The 15,704-nt window shown below is 40.4% G+C and overlaps 2 protein-coding genes across 2 annotated transcripts; one reads left to right on the top strand and one right to left on the bottom strand.

Annotated features, from left to right (window-relative positions):
- The first annotated feature begins 15 nt into the window (after window positions 1-15).
- On the top strand, window positions 16-1,552 carry atg101 (autophagy related 101). The gene is made up of 2 exons (XM_042008392.1): window positions 16-716; window positions 805-1,552. Exons 1-2 carry the CDS (start codon window positions 465-467, stop codon window positions 1,207-1,209), a joined length of 657 nt encoding a protein of 218 aa, XP_041864326.1. The 5' UTR covers window positions 16-464; the 3' UTR covers window positions 1,210-1,552.
- Window positions 1,553-4,816: 3,264 nt separating this feature from the next.
- zbtb21 (zinc finger and BTB domain containing 21) lies at window positions 4,817-12,071 on the bottom strand. The gene is made up of 2 exons (XM_042009033.1): window positions 11,973-12,071; window positions 4,817-9,584 (listed from the first exon to the last, which is right to left on the bottom strand). The coding sequence occupies exon 2, from the start codon at window positions 9,580-9,582 to the stop codon at window positions 6,526-6,528; it is 3,057 nt and encodes a 1,018-aa protein (XP_041864967.1). The 5' UTR covers window positions 9,583-9,584; window positions 11,973-12,071; the 3' UTR covers window positions 4,817-6,525.
- Window positions 12,072-15,704: the final 3,633 nt, after the last annotated feature.

Raw genomic sequence — 15,704 nt, 5'->3', positions numbered from 1 at the left:
TGTATTTCCCAGCTACAGCTGCAGCATGGCTCCAGGGAGTTAAGGTTTTGTTAAAGTTTAGCTTTAGTACTTTATTAGATTAGAAATCTCAATCAAAAGTCGATGTTAAGAGAGACAATGATTTAGAACGTGTGTCATGGACTAATCGACTTTCCGTAGATTGTCCCACTGTCATCATTACACACATCCTGGTGTCCCAGTGGTAGCAAATATTCAGCTAGCAGTGTTCTGCTAAAATGTACGTCCTCTCGGTATACATAATTTTACCTTGAAGGTAGGATGTACTGAATAAAAAGCTGCTTTGTGTTTTAAGAAACAGCATAATACAGTGTTCCAGAGTCTCCGCCCATTTGTAGAGGTAAACAAAGGCTATCCTCGTTATCTAAGTGGTCGGGCTTGTACGCTGGAGCTAACGTCATCTACTCGATTCGACGTTTGTAAATGGAAATAAGTTTTATTTCAATATGAATTGTCGCTCGGAAGTGCTTGAGGTGACTGTAGAGGCGCGGCAGGTCGAGGAGGCTATGCTGGCTTTGTTGCATACCATTTTACTGCACCGCAGCACCGGAAAGTTTCACTACAAAAAGGAGGGCACCTACTCCATCGGTACTGTCGGTACACAGGACATCGACTGCGATTTCATCGATTTCTCCTTTGTCAGGGTGTCCTCAGAGGAGCTGGACAGGGTGATCAGGAAAGCTGTGTCTGAATTCAAGGTAACTGATGGTTTTAACACATTTTTGCTGACTTTAATATTTAAGGTCTTTCATTTGGACTGAGCTGTGGTGTCTGTTGTGGTTACAGGATGCTCTGAGCAACTCCGGCAGCGATGGCATGGGGCAGATCTCCCTGGAGTTCTACCAGAAGAAGAAGTCTCGTTGGCCCTTCTCTGATGAGTGCATTCCCTGGGAAGTGTGGAGCATCAAAGTTAATGTTGTCAACCTGGCTAATGAGCAGGAGAGACAGATCTGCAGGGAGAAAGTGGGTGAAAAGCTGGGTGAGAAGGTGATCAACGTTGTTGAGGTCATAAACCGCCACGAATACCTGCCAAAGATGCCCACCCAGTCCGAAGTGGACAATGTTTTTGACACAAGTCTTAAAGATGTTCAGCCATACCTTTACAAAATCACTTACCAGATCACTGACTCACTGGGTACCTCTGTAAGCACCACCATGAGAAGGCTGATAAAAGACACTCTGGCGCTGTGAGGATCCTCTAAGACAAAAGAAATGGATGATCTGGATCGTCCATTTTGCTCTATAGATGTCTTACAGCTTTTTTCTGTCCAGAAACCTGGTTTTTTCCCTCTGCTTGTGTAACCAGAGGCAGTGTCAGCTTAATCGCTTCTATGATGTCTGCTATGACTCCATCTTAATTATGTTTTTAGTTTTTAAAACTATTTGGTTGGTAATATTTTCATTTAACATCTAAAAATGTGTTTTATACATAGTAATAAAACCACACACTCTTTAGATCCTGCTATAGAATATGCTGCTGATTATGGCATCTGTAAATTATTGTACATTTTGACAATACATATTGTTCAGTGTGTGTCTAGTCTACTTATTGGCTTTTTCAAAGAAAAGAAAACCACCATAACCTACTCCCAGGACTGAGACAGATAAGATAAAGTCTGATTTTCATGTAAAGGACAGAGCTGAGTTTTGGAACAGATTTCCTCATCTATGTGAAAACTTCCTCTCGGCACGCAGTTTCATGGTGAGTGTGACCTTACACGTGGGTTAGAACAGGATTTCCATTTCACAGTTTTTCCAAATAACAGCAAACGCTTCCTAAGTTCACTCCCTGATTTCCAGTCAAAGTGTCACCGTGGCCCACAGCTTGAAATGCATCCCTGCCTTGGCTCCGAGTTATCCGTCTCTAACAGGAAAATCTGGTGTGCATTAGTTTGGTTCCACATGTACAAAGTAAAACAAAAACACCCCCTTTTTCAATGCTATGGTTTTATGTACAAGGCCATAACAGAAAATCCTCACCAGGCCTTATTATTGGGTAAATACAACCTCAGATGAACAACAACACGTCATATTGCACTGTTACTTAGTTCAAGTACAACTTTACTGCTCCCATTGGACTTGCAAGTGCAAGTGGCATCTGGTTGTTGCTAAGAAAATGCCCCTGATGAGGTGAGAATCAGTAAGTCTGAGCAGCTGCTTAGAAGCAGAAGTTTTGGAACTTTGCATGTCTGAAGCGTTCAACTGTGGAAACATGATACCTCGGAGGACAGAGATAAACAACTATATCTAGGAGGGAACCGTTGTTCAACAATATGGGAAGGGTTATAAGGCCATTTCCAAACAATTTTGCAGTCCATCATGCCACGGTGGAAGACTGTTCACAAGCGGAAAACATTCAAGTTAGCTGCCAGTCTTTCCTGGAGTGAATTTCCCAACAAGTTAACCCCAAGGTCAGACCATGTGATGCTCAGAGAAGCTGCAAAAAACTCAAGGGCTACATCTGAGACTCTACAGGCCTCAGCATGGTATTTAAGAACTTTGGCAGATGTTTGCACTTTGGTGCCCCCGAAGAAGGCTAATTCATCATCTGAACTCTCTCCAGTCCGTAAAAATTTGTCTGACGTTGACTCTTATGTCTTGCTCTGCCACTTTTCTTTAATTTCCTCGCTTCCTTCAGAAATACCCTCTTTGTTTCTTTGCTGAATCAGCCAAAGTGTGCTTTCAAAACAGCCAGTGTGTTGATATCCAGTTGCTGGGAGGTGACACAGTACTGTAAAGCAAAACACAGATGTAACGTGATGCTCCAGGCTGCAAAAAAAAAAAAAAAAAGACATATGAAGACTGGTTTCTCAGCCTCAGCACGCTGCAGGGCAACGGCGGTTCCAGGAATGTGCATAATGAATGTCAGTGTGCCAGTCAGTAAAACAGAGTTTTAAGGTTGGAAACATGTAGTATTGCTTTAAAGTTCATGGCATTAAAAAAAAAAAAAAAAACGACTCAGCAAATATGGGCTGGTTAGAAGGGGTGCCAGAGTCATTCTTCTCTGAAAACAACATGGCAACACAGTGAAGGTTTGCATGTGAACAAACCACAAGACTTCTGAAACAGTGATTTTTAGAGATGAGACCAAGGGCAGATGTTTGGCTCTAATGTGCAGTTCCACATCTGGTGAAAACCAAACGCAGCATTTCACCAGGAGTGATCATTCAGGCTTGTTTTGTAGCTACACGACACCTTGCTGTCAGCCGTGAACTCATCTGTGTAACATGACAATGATCAGATCTGCACAGAAGCAAATCTACTGAACTTTTATACAAGATTTCTTTATTGTATTTTTTTTCTTTTTTATAGTTTTTAATGAAAAAGGGGCCCTGCAGAAAAGTTTGGGAACTGCCTTAAAGTAACACTACATACCTTTCTGACCTTAAAACTCTGCTTCTGACTTGTTTTGATGACACAGTGAAATTTATTGTGCACATTCTTCAAGCAGCCGTTGCCCAGTCGTTTTTTAATTCTGTCCTGGAGCACCACTTTTCAGCACCATGTCACACGCTAGCAACTTGATATAAACACACTGGCCGTCCTGAACGTGCACCATGTCTGACTCATTAAAGAAATGCAAGAGGACATTATTGGAGGGGTCGAAGAAATAAAAAAAGTCACAAAGACATAAGAGACAACATCCGACTGGTTTTTACAGGCTGGGTAGAGCACAGAGAAGAGATGGATCCTGAATTAGCCTTAGAAAGAGACAGAGCAAGAGACAAGCGTTAACATCAGACTGACTTTTACTGGACGGTGAGAACTCAGAGATGGGACAGGATGCGAGACGGATGCCGAGTTAACCTTCGTTAGCGCTCGCCTCAGTGAGAAATTCCACAGAAGCCTAGTAGTCGGGCTTTATGAGAGATGCGGAAATATGTATACCTACAAAACATCTTACAGAAAAAAGGGCCAAAATTCCTCCACAACCATGTAAGACAGAAGTTATTACTGCTAGAAGAAGTTCTCCAAGCTGAATCATGGGGTGTAGTCAGTTTACACACTGCTTCTGCATCTTTTGTTCAGTTTTTGTTAAATAACTATTTTCAGAACCTAATATGTCATTATTATTATTATTATCAGGTCCTGGTTTGTAAAACCTTCAAGCTGAAATAGGATACACATTGTTTTTCACATGACTGCACATGAAACAAACATCCTAGTGCTGCATTAGTTACCGTGATGAATGAGGCAAATGGGAGTTACTGGTGCATTGGTACATAGTGTATTTACAGTAGAACCGGTAAAGAAGGTGTTACTAAAGTACATCTTCAGGTGTGTAAATATGGCTCATGGGTCTTTCTATATGAAGTAGTGAAATTCAGATGTAGGAAAACAATGCTTTAATCTGTGACCCCTGTTGTAGCAAGTTTGCAACAGATTTTTAATTTTATTTCTTTTTATCCAACCAATTCATTGTATTTATTATTAGCTTTTTTGCTAATATATATGTATTTATTTTCATATTATTTATATTTATTCATTATTGTTATTCATATATTACATTGTACTGTATTTAATTTGAGTCTTATTCTTTTTTTTCCAGATTTTTTCCGGTATTTATATTGTTTTTATATAATTGCAAATCAATTCAGGCATTAAAATACAACAGAAGACAGCAGGTAGTAAATAAGTCAGACCACTGAACAAACAAAAGTTAAGCCTTAAGTCAAAAATACAAAAATAATCAAATTTCAGCCCATTAGAAAATTAAATGCTTAATTTATAACTAAAGTGGCTTGAGTCCTGGAAAACCTGCTTTAAATAATTCAAATACCACAGATGACTGCGAGAATATTTACTCCACTGTTACTCTTTATTACAGAAGTGAAGCACAAAAACTGTAGAAAACTTAAACACAAAACGGCTGCAAGTTTCCAAAGCAACAATAATGCAACCAATGCTGATACAAATATTGATTATTGCAGTGAGAGCACAGGAATACTATAAAGATAAACTTCTGTTTACTAACAAAATCGGTACAAAAATCGAGAATACAAACACCTTCATGTACATGAATCTAATAATAAGTGCAAAACTTTCAGAAAGTTTTCCTCACAAGAAAATAAGAGCACTATTATCGATACAGATTTTCTGCAAGAACTGAACATCACAACGCAGCTTACACCCTCCTAAAGTGGAAAAAAAGGATTCGCTTGTGAGGAGCGCTCAGACTTCTTCTAAATGTTAGCAGTCGAGATAATTTATGACGAAGATCTAATCCATCAAGCCAAGTATATACTTTTACAAGAATACAACTGGAACACAGTCAAAACACAATCTTTTATAATAAATCTTTAGGAAGCAAGAACAATCGCATCACTTTTCACAGAATATAAGATTTACTTTCTTGTGCTTCCCTCCTCTCGACCTCGCTACCTCCAAATGCCTGAGTCACAAGTTGTCTGAAACTCTGTTGTGCTTTCATATAAAATAACAATGAAAAGAATATATATATTTTTTTAAAGTTGCATAAGGCCATCAAAGCACTGTGAAGCAAAATTAATTCCTAAAAGAGCTCAAGTGCAAAATGTTTTATCAGTGTTTAAATCACACTTTTTACCTGTATCATTCAAGATCAACTGTGCAACCATGAGCTGCATTTTTACACAGCAGAGGTTTCTTCTTACTCCTCTCAAGTTCTGATTGCTGTAAATGTGCTGGTCAGACTTTTTTAAAGCAACATTAGACTTTTATACACATTTACTTTCCTATACAATATAGTTGGCTGAACTGTCTTATTTCTAACATTTAGAAGTTGAAATGTTTCGGCAGGCTAGTGATGAACAAAGACAGTACGTCATGTGTTAGAACCATTTTATGTACCAATTGGTCTCATTTCATCAGCCCAGAAAATGATGAAAAGGCAGGATGAGACTCATTTACAACTTTAAACCTTGGTTACAGTATGTAAACAACATCATCTAAGCAACTGGGGAAAATATCTTCCCAGAACAGAATCGAGCTATTAAACAAAATGCATATTGAATACATTGTTCAGGCCACCAATATTTTCTTAAGGGATACCACTCGCACTAAGAGACAGCTCTAATATGAATGCAAAAGCATTTTAAAGCACTTTTTCCACACTCTGAGAGGACAATGTACACAACCTGCCCCTTCTGTGGCTGCACCTTTACGTCTATAGCGTTACAGCTGCAGAGCAGCTCTGTACCTTGCTGTCTCAAGACACCTACAAAGGTAAATACAAAGAAAAGAAAACAAAAAAAAAAAAAAAACTAAAAGCTGTCTGAAAACAGATATATCCTTATTGGTCATTTTGAAAGAAAAGCTAACCTTTTTACTCTCTACCAGAGGAATCTAGCACTTGATTACACATTCATGTTTACACCTCTAGCAAACATGGCCACTTTAAAATATAACATTGGAGGCAAGCAGATAAGCTATACATTCAAAGTCTTCTTTTTGTAGGCTGAGGTGTGTTAATTCTAATATAAAGTGTGGTTTCTCAGGAGAAAATCACTGCTATCGGCTGTCTGGTGCTTACATGTGGCTGTGACTCTGCTCGTGGCTCCACAGACTGAAGGCCGTCTTGAAGGTTCTATGGCAGAGTTTACACATGTACTGTCTCTTGAACGTCAGGGCAGAAAGAGACGGTGCGTGGTAGAAGAGTGTGTCTGATTCGTGAGGACCACTGGGGTTCTCCATGCTGTTTGATCTTGACGGAGGGCTGTGGCTGCCGGCCTCTACTTCAGGCCTGTTGGTCTTGGTTACTGCTGAGCCACTGTGCTCCGGGCTCCTGCTGGACTCCTCGGCCATCGCGACTGGTGCTGTCTGAGCGGATTTAAACACGGAGGCCTGGGGGGAGGGACGCTCTGAGGTTTGCGGAGTGAGGGGAGGGGAAGGAGACAGAGGCGATGGATGCCTGTCCATTTCTTTGGCTCCAGGTTCGTTAGCAGTCGACATGTGGGACTGGAAGTGGCTCCAAAGGCGGAAGTTGGTCCTGAAGGCTTTGTTGCAGATGTGACAGATGAATGGTTTGATGTGGCATAGCAGCTCCTGGTGTCGTTCCAGGTCTTTGCGAGAACTGAAGAGGTTGCCGCATTTCTCGCACGGCCAGACTCCGGGTTCCTCAGGCCCTGCTTTGGCAGCATCTGTGCTGTCTCTGTCACTCACCGCCTCCTCTAACGGCTCCTCCTTCACCACCAGCTTACCGTGGTGGCCCATGCTCAGGTCCTCAGGCACATATGATGAGGAGTCTTCTGAATCATACATAGGTGGACCTGAAGAGTCACTATAACTGATGTTCTCTCGAAAACTCCCAGCTGCTGCAGGCTCGTCGCTGAAATGCTCCTCTCTGAGTACTTCAGTTTCCTCGTCATTATTTTCATGTTGTTTCAGGTGAAGCTGGTCTTTAACAGTCATCATGTTTTGATTGTGGACTTCCACCTGGTGGCGCCATATGCTGAAGGAGGACTTGAAGGTCCGCATGCATTCCAGGCACGTCAGTTTCTTGTATTTACAATGTGCCTCGTGGTCCTTCTTGACAACTGGACTTGAGAATCGGAGGCCACAGTAAGGACATACAGTTGCATGCCGACAGCCTCTCTCGTGGTCGCCCTGCTCTACGAGTGATGAGAGTTTCATATTACAAAGTCTACAGGAGTAAACACCAGTGTCTGGGCTATTCTGTTGAATGATCTCTTCCTCTTCCTGGTAGAGGATACTCTCATTCCTTGTGTCCTCATCTGCCTTTTCAGTAGGATGTGTCCTTAAATGCTGCCTGTACTGAGACTGGAACACAAACACTTTCCCACAGTAAGGGCATATGAAGCTGGGCCTGGATCTCTTTTTGGCAAGTGATGGAGACTGCAAACCTTGCTTATTCCTCTTCAGCTTCCAAAGCAAAGCTTTCTTTATTTCTCTCTCACGCACAATATCTATCAACTTCTTTTGAAACTTCTCATCCAGCACAGATGAGCTGGAGGAAGATGCTGGGTTCTGGACTACACCATGCTGAGTCTGGCAGTGTGTCCACACTTTGAAGTTAGTATGGAAGCGTTTGTGGCAGATGTCGCAAGCATACGGCTTCTCTGGGTTGTGATACATATTTACATGACGATGGAGTCCAGCACTGGACCGGAAAACTTTCAAACAATTCCAGCATTTAAAAATCTTGTTCTGAAGTTGCCCCCCACTGTCTTCATCGGGCTCAACGCTGGCATGCTGAGGTACTGTCTCAGACATGTTCGTATTAAGTGAAAAAGCAGGTTCTTTAAATGATTTACTCTTTTTGAATGGGTACCTCCTGTTGTCTGGTCGGTCCTTTCTTTTTCCTGGAGGATTAAAGTCCACCCTGGAGCCTTGGTCATAGTTTAATTGCAGGTCTTTGAGACTGACTGGCAAAGCATCTCCAACTGTGATGCGAATAATGTCCATGGGGTCAGCGAGTGGGCTGCTAGGCTCAGCTTTCACAGTGACATCTCCTTCTACCTGAGTTTCTTTATTATACCTGCTGGGACACTTTGACCTGAGAACCAGAGGGGATGCTCTTGCTGAATTGCCATTATGGGCAGATGTTTCTGATCCAGATGTTTTTGAGGCCATTTTAACAACCGACTGTTCTCGGTTTTGCAGCTCCTTGAGCTCCAATGTGGGAGAGAAGACCGGAACAGGACTGTCCATGGATAATGATCTTCGAAGAAGGCTTTTTATCAGTGGCCCGCTCCTGTCAATGGTCTGGCCAAGCTCACTGGAATGACCTTGAAAGGGGACTTTATGATGATAGCGGTGCTCTGGCTCCTCACTCTCCTCTTTAAAGTCCGGGTCAGTGCCAGTCTGCAGCCTGATCTGTGGAACTTCAGCATCACTGAAAGAAACTGATGATGTTAGCTGGGGCCTGACAGATGTGATGCGTGAGGAATTCCCTTTTAGTATGGTGGTATAAGGATAGCTGGGCTTCCTCTCAGAAGCTTCGCTCTGTTCGGATGTTTTCCTGCTGGATTCAGAGTTTTTCATCGGCTCAAGAGAATTGTGCTCTGATGGAAGTTGAGCTGCTTTTCGAGTAGAGTGGGGAGATGGTGATCTCTCTGATGATTTTCCCTGATCATTTGAGCGAGAAGAGTGGGTCGTGTCGTTCTGGACCCGACACACAATGACACTCCTTGTCTGGGCATCATTCTCATCCCCCTCTGAGAACGAAAGTCTTTTTCTGGACACGCAGTAGGATGTATTTGGCCTTGTTGACACAATGTTTGTGAGGAAAGGGATTCCAAGACTGTAGCCTAGCTCTTGAATGGCTGCCAGGCTGCCTTTGTCCACAAAGAGTGAAGAGGAGTAAATGTAATTCAAAACAATCTCGAAGGCGTCAGGCTCACAGAAGTCCAAATTTACGACTTTCAGTGACTCCGTGTCCATCCGTGTGAAAAGAGACTGGAAATACTCACTGCTGGCAGCGAGAACATTCTTATGGGCCTGGTACCTCTGGTCTGCCACTACCAGTACCACGTCACACATCTGACCCCGCAGCCGCTGCTCGTTTAGAACCCCCAACACCGAGAGGACATGGGCGGGGTTGCTGTAATGCACCAGGCTCTCCATGGCTGAGAGAAAAGAAGAACATATCTTTATTGCAGGAATACAGATGTGCATCAGCCAGCACACACTCAATAACACCAGACTGGAGCACAAAAAGAAAACATATCAGGCCATGATGTAGGTTTATGTCTATTGTTAGCTAAATATAGCATTAACAATAACTAAATATCAGTTTCTATAACAAAAAATCGTAAATACCCACCAAAAGGTATTTTTTTCCTCAAATGATTTGATTTTATTGTAAGGTGCATAAACGGTATCACCTTTTACAGATTAAATGAAATAGTTATTTTTATTAAGGAAGTTGGTAAAGATGGTTTAGCTTTATTTATTAAAATAAAATATTTGGAAAGTAAACAACGTATTCTAGGAATAGCAATAACACTCTGTTACCTAAAGCTACAGATAAAACTCCCAATGATTATTCAGTTAGTTAATCAGATGAGTTTGGCAATTAATAACTTGTTTAAGTAAGTAAAAATTTAGCTCAGCATGCAAAAACTGGGTCTAGCTTCAGATCATGATTTGTGCAAATCTGTACGTTCATCTCTGTAACAGAACCACTGACAGACTCCTGTATGGTCCCACAATTCAAAACGTTTTTGTTGCTGAATGCAAAAGATGACGATATGCAAAATGAAAATAATTTAAAATTCTTTGTGAAAACCGACCAATCACGATGCTCATCTATATTTTATATGCGTCCTGTTGTTAGTGGAAAGAATTACTTCAGTCGTTTATGGAAATTTCATAAGGAGATGTTTTGCTGCCATCTGGGATGATCAGCAGGTCAACATAAAACCTTTTTATTTACATCATTTAACATGGACAGACTAGAGAAACAGAGAGGCATACACCCCAAATTTATGGTGCATTACATGTTAAAGCGTGTTTGAAAATGTCTGTAAAGTTACCATCAGTGACACAACACAATGCAGGAAATTGGAAAAGTTTCCTTTATAATTACAGCTCAACATTAAAAACAGCTCCAGCATCCTGATACATGCTCCTGTGTTCATTAAAATAAATAAAAAGAAAAAGAAATTCAATAAAAACAGCAAAATCGTCAATAGATTATAAATAAAAATGAAGAGACCATAAACAAATGAGTAAGAATGATGTGAGTACATAATGTACTGGAATACTACTATAAATACTGAGGCCAATAGGACTCACTCAGCTTCTTGTTTACAGGCTGCTGCTTAAAATACTGATGATAACAAGGATAATTAACTCTGGTCCTTGAGGGCAACTGTCCTGCAGATTTGAGATATTTCCCTGCTCCAACACAAATGATTTAGATTAAATAGCAGCTTATTGTAAAGTTCTGCACAAGCCTGTTGATGACTCATTCATCTGAGTCAGGTGTGTTAGCAGCAAAACATATAAAACCACCAGGAAAGTGACCCTCAAGGGCCGGAGGTGGTCCTTCATGTATAGTGTAGTATATGACACGATAGGCTTAAAGATGAAAAGCAGTCTTTAGTATTTTTATGATAATCATCTAATAAAATGTAAGATATTACTCTGGGTCACCCTTCAGGATCTGACCGGCTGTGTACCCTGAATATCAAGATATTTAGACTTATTTTGTGTGGCTTTGCGTGCCCTGTGTAGGTTTATGCTGAAAACTCACACCGGAAGTCATGTCCCTTTTGTTGAGAACAGACACTTTCTATTTATGTTCCTGGGAAGAAGCTTCATTCATTCATTAAAAACTACATATCTCTTGTTGGACTTTTCATCAAAACTTGCAGTCGACGTTTGAGAGAGAATAACAGGTTATACCGTCGCGTCAGTTTCACCAGAGGAAGCCGACTGCGGCTTTTCGGCGTTAGATCCTCCGCGAGACGTGGCTCAGTTTCTTTTGTCGTAACTTCTTCAACAGAAATGTCGCGTTCCGAGCGCACGCGCACGTTTCTCTAGAAGCTCGGGCAAATGGCGAAAGAAACGAAGGGGTTTCGCTCCCACCAGCTCCATCACATTAAGGACTGAGAGGAAAGTTAACGCCGTTTCTGTGGAGTCCGCCGTAAATTAGCAGCGTCCGTGCTGGGAGTGTGTGGAGAGTCATAACCGCTGTGTTCGCTAAGTGGTGTTGCCCCTTATTCATTTATTTATTGTTTGTTTTTGTTTTTAACACACACACACCCTCCCTAAAACAAACAAAAAAACAAACAAACAAAACAAAAACAAAAACCCGGCCTGACACGCTGCATTTCCTGGCTGCTAAACAGGTTGCAGCTGGTCAGGTCTTAGAGCAGCACAATCCCCCTTTCCAGTTACGTCAGGGAGGAAAAGGAAAAAGCTTCTCCTTAACAGCGCTCTTCCAACTGTGTTTCACCCTCCCGCCTCATTTCATGTAAGGATAAGTTTGCTCGTCTGTCCACACTTACCCAGTCCGTCGTGAAAATGTTCCTGACTCCACACAGGCTGGACTTTATTCAGTGTTGTGTAGAATTCTGCGTGCTGGTCGTGATTCCATCCATCTTGAATTTGACGTCATCCCACACCAGGGATGAGGTCATCGCGAAGAGCGCTCGTCACGTGAACTGCGCATTGATTGGCTGGTTAAGGACAAGCAGGCGGGGCGAACGGAGGACTTCACAGTGGGCTAATTTAAAGGGACAGGTCATATTTTTTGTTGCAGCACTCATGCTGCACATTGGTTTCTGTAAGCTAATTTATGTTACACGTCTTACTGCAAGTAACATAATTAGAATAAAGCACAACAGACAGGTGTGTTTGTCCGTGTTTTACTTATTCTTTTATCATTGATTTTTTTACTCCTTTTTTTTATATATATATTATTCCCTCCTTGTGAGCCAGGGTGCAAATTAATATACCCAACAAAAATGAGGGATATCAACTTTCAGGTGAAATTTATGTAAATGTAAAAAGTTCATGTTAATCCGATATTATATCATAAATGCAGGAAATTTAAGTATAATCATTCACTGGTATTCATATCAAACAATTTATAAAAACAAAAGCTAACAACAGTGGTGGGTATACCACAAAAAAAATGTCACTAACTGTGTATAACGGTGTGTTTGGTGTTGTTTTGTTGGTTTTATGATGTCAAATGTGAACAGTATGAGGAAGAAAACCTTTTAAATACAAGTTGTCCTTTAATCAGCATATTTAGTGGTCAATTCAGGGTTCAGAAACTACTTTTTTTTGCTTTTTTTAAATAAATTGATCACCTTGTTAATAATACTTCACCAAACAGCTGTACATGTTCATTCATTCATTCATTCATTCATTCATTCAGTCATTCGTTCATTCATTCATTCATTCATTCATTCATTCATTCATTCAGTCATTCGTTCATTCATTCATTCATTCATTCATTCAGTCATTCGTTCATTCATTCATTCATTCATTCATTCATTCGTTCATTCATTCATTCATTCATTCATTCATTCATTCATTCATTCATTCGTTCATTCGTTCATTCATTCATTCATTCATTCATTCATTCAGTCATTCGTTCATTCATTCATTCATTCATTCATTCAGTCATTCATTCTCTACTCTACTTATTCCTATCCACTGTTGCAGGGAAGCTGTGGCCTATCTCAGCCATTGGAGGTAAGAGGTGGGGTACACCCTGGACAGGTCACCAGTCGGCCACACCGAGAGATAAACAGCCACTCATGCTCACTTTCACTCCTCACTCTCTTAAAAGTCTAGAGAAAGCGAAATTAAGTTCAGCTATAAAGGCCGTAGAGCTTTTAAGGTAGCTATACACTGACACCATAAACCAGGGAACTCCAACTCCGGTCTTCGTGAGCTACTGTCCTGCAGGTTTTAGATTCTACCCTGATGAACACACCTGACTCAAATCACTGGGTCATTAACAGGCTTGTGCAGAGGTGTGTTGTAGTAGGAGACATTTAAAATCTGCAGGACAGTAGCTCACGAAGACCAGAGTTGGAGACCCCTGCCATAAACAGTCTAATATCGCTAACTTTTTATGAGTAGGGCTTATTTAACTAAATCTAGCCTACACGTTTGTCATGATTGGTGTGTTTTTGGCTTAGTTCTGCTTTCCCATGGGGTTCATTGTCTTGTCTGGTTTCTTGTTTTATTTTGTAGTTCCTTTCCTGGTGTCTTGCGTTCTGGTTCATTTTCCTGCATCTCATTACTTGTTTCAGTTATACCCCTTGGTTTCAGTCAGTGTTTGTCAGATCATCCGTCGTGTTTCCTGTTTTGTTTGTGTGTTTCATTAAAATCTTTTTCTGCTTACGTCTGCCTCCTGCCGTGTAAAGCCGGCATTTGTGTCATCATCCACGCTTCGCACCCTTTTTTTCCCTCCGTTTTTATTTAATGATCACAAACATTTATTCATCTCCTCTGTAATATTAGTATATGAATGTAAATAATTCTGTTAAATCTAAGTATAATTATATCTAAGTTTACTGAAGACTGACTGTGATGGCTGCATTTACAGCCACATAGTTACCTGCATTGGACAGTGCTACACACACATTTATATACTGTTTTCATATTGGGTTTAATTTACTGACCACTATATGATTTTATTAGATGTTACTTTAATCATTAACATCATATACATTCTAAAATTGGCGTGCATTTTGGTTTGTTTTAACTTGTTTTCTTTTGAGTTGTTTCAGTGGCTCCAGCCTGTTGGCTTGGAACCAGCAGGTGGCCACGGAGCCAGCTGATCAGACCGGACCACACACCAGCATCAAGGGGGGAAACTGGGTTTTCCTTTGCTAGTTTAGTTAGGTTTTTGTGTGTTATCCCATTGTGTCTTTTTTGCTTGGGCTACTATTTAAGTTTACCCTTGTCTCATTTGTTGGGTCAGTTTCATGCGTTTGCTTGGTTTGTTTGAGTTATTCTGCCACAAGTAGTTTAAGAACTTTAAGCAAGTTCTGTTATTTTGACCTCTTCTTTGGGCCCAGTTACTCATTTATTTTGTAAATTGTTTTGGATTACTTTTTAAAGTTACAACAAAAACCCGTTTTTCAACTGTAAAACTGACTGAATGTCCTTCACTGCTCGGTCCATCTTATTATCTTAAATTTTACATTTGATTTAGTCGTCAATTTAATGGTTGATTCATGGTTCAGAAACGTTTAAAAATAAGTTAAAAAAATTTTTTTTTGTTTAATTTTGAACTGTAATGTTTAACTTATCTTGCTTTTAATAATTTACATTTAATTTCTATTTTATTATTTTTATCATTTTGACCTTTTACTGCTTTTAAATGCTTTACTTACACCATCTGTAATTCTTTTAATGTTTTATGTAAAACACTTTAAACATAAAACATGTGCTATGTGCTACAAATGTACAAATGAGCTATACAAATAAACTAGCCTTCTCTTTTTTTTATACCAAAGACATATTGTCTTTAATATGTTCCGCTAAGCAGATATAATATGCATGTAAGTACATGCCTTCTAACCCCCAAGAAACCAATTAGATCCATGAATCAAAAGAGGTCATTACAGCACAGAATATTTATGCCATTACTTGTGTCCAATGGGAACTTGTCGCTGTTTGTATGTGCAGGCTTCTTCCAGGTAAGCCGTGTTGGTGACAACACCTGGCAACAATCTCAGGATCAGGTGCAGCACCGGTGGTGAAGACTGCACCACTTTAACTTCAATTTTTAGCAAAAAGCTTGCAGTCAGCATTTTTCTTTCAGATTCCTGTTTAGTGGTGTCAGTGTTGTTCTATGTAGAGACCTTTGTTGACTCAGTATAAAGTCCTGCACTTTTTTGCATCCCAATGCACCAGCATGTACCAGTAATTACTGCTTAATGACTTAAGTAACCAAGTTTAATCAGGCACATTTTCACACCTCATTACTACAACATGGATACAACCTTCCCCAGGAAGGATCCCTGCATGATCATTTTTCAAGACTGCTGAATGAAAGAAGATTTTTCTTTCCTGAAACATTACGTTCATAATGTGAAGACATTTTTGAGAAAGTATTGGTTTTCTTTTTTGTCCTCCTTTTTCTCTCATGAAGAGAATGTAGACGTGGTAAAATGGCAGGGAAGTTCTGACTCCTCCATACATGACAGTAAAGGCTGTCATAGTTTGCTGCTAATGTCAGCAGCATAACAAGCACTGCCATGGTTACCTGT

The sequence above is a fragment of the Melanotaenia boesemani genome, chromosome 15 (assembly GCF_017639745.1).
Source record: "Melanotaenia boesemani isolate fMelBoe1 chromosome 15, fMelBoe1.pri, whole genome shotgun sequence".
Classification (NCBI taxonomy): Eukaryota; Metazoa; Chordata; class Actinopteri; order Atheriniformes; family Melanotaeniidae; genus Melanotaenia; species Melanotaenia boesemani.
Note: the sequence above shows the minus strand (reverse complement) of the source record. Positions and strands in the feature narration are given on the sequence as shown.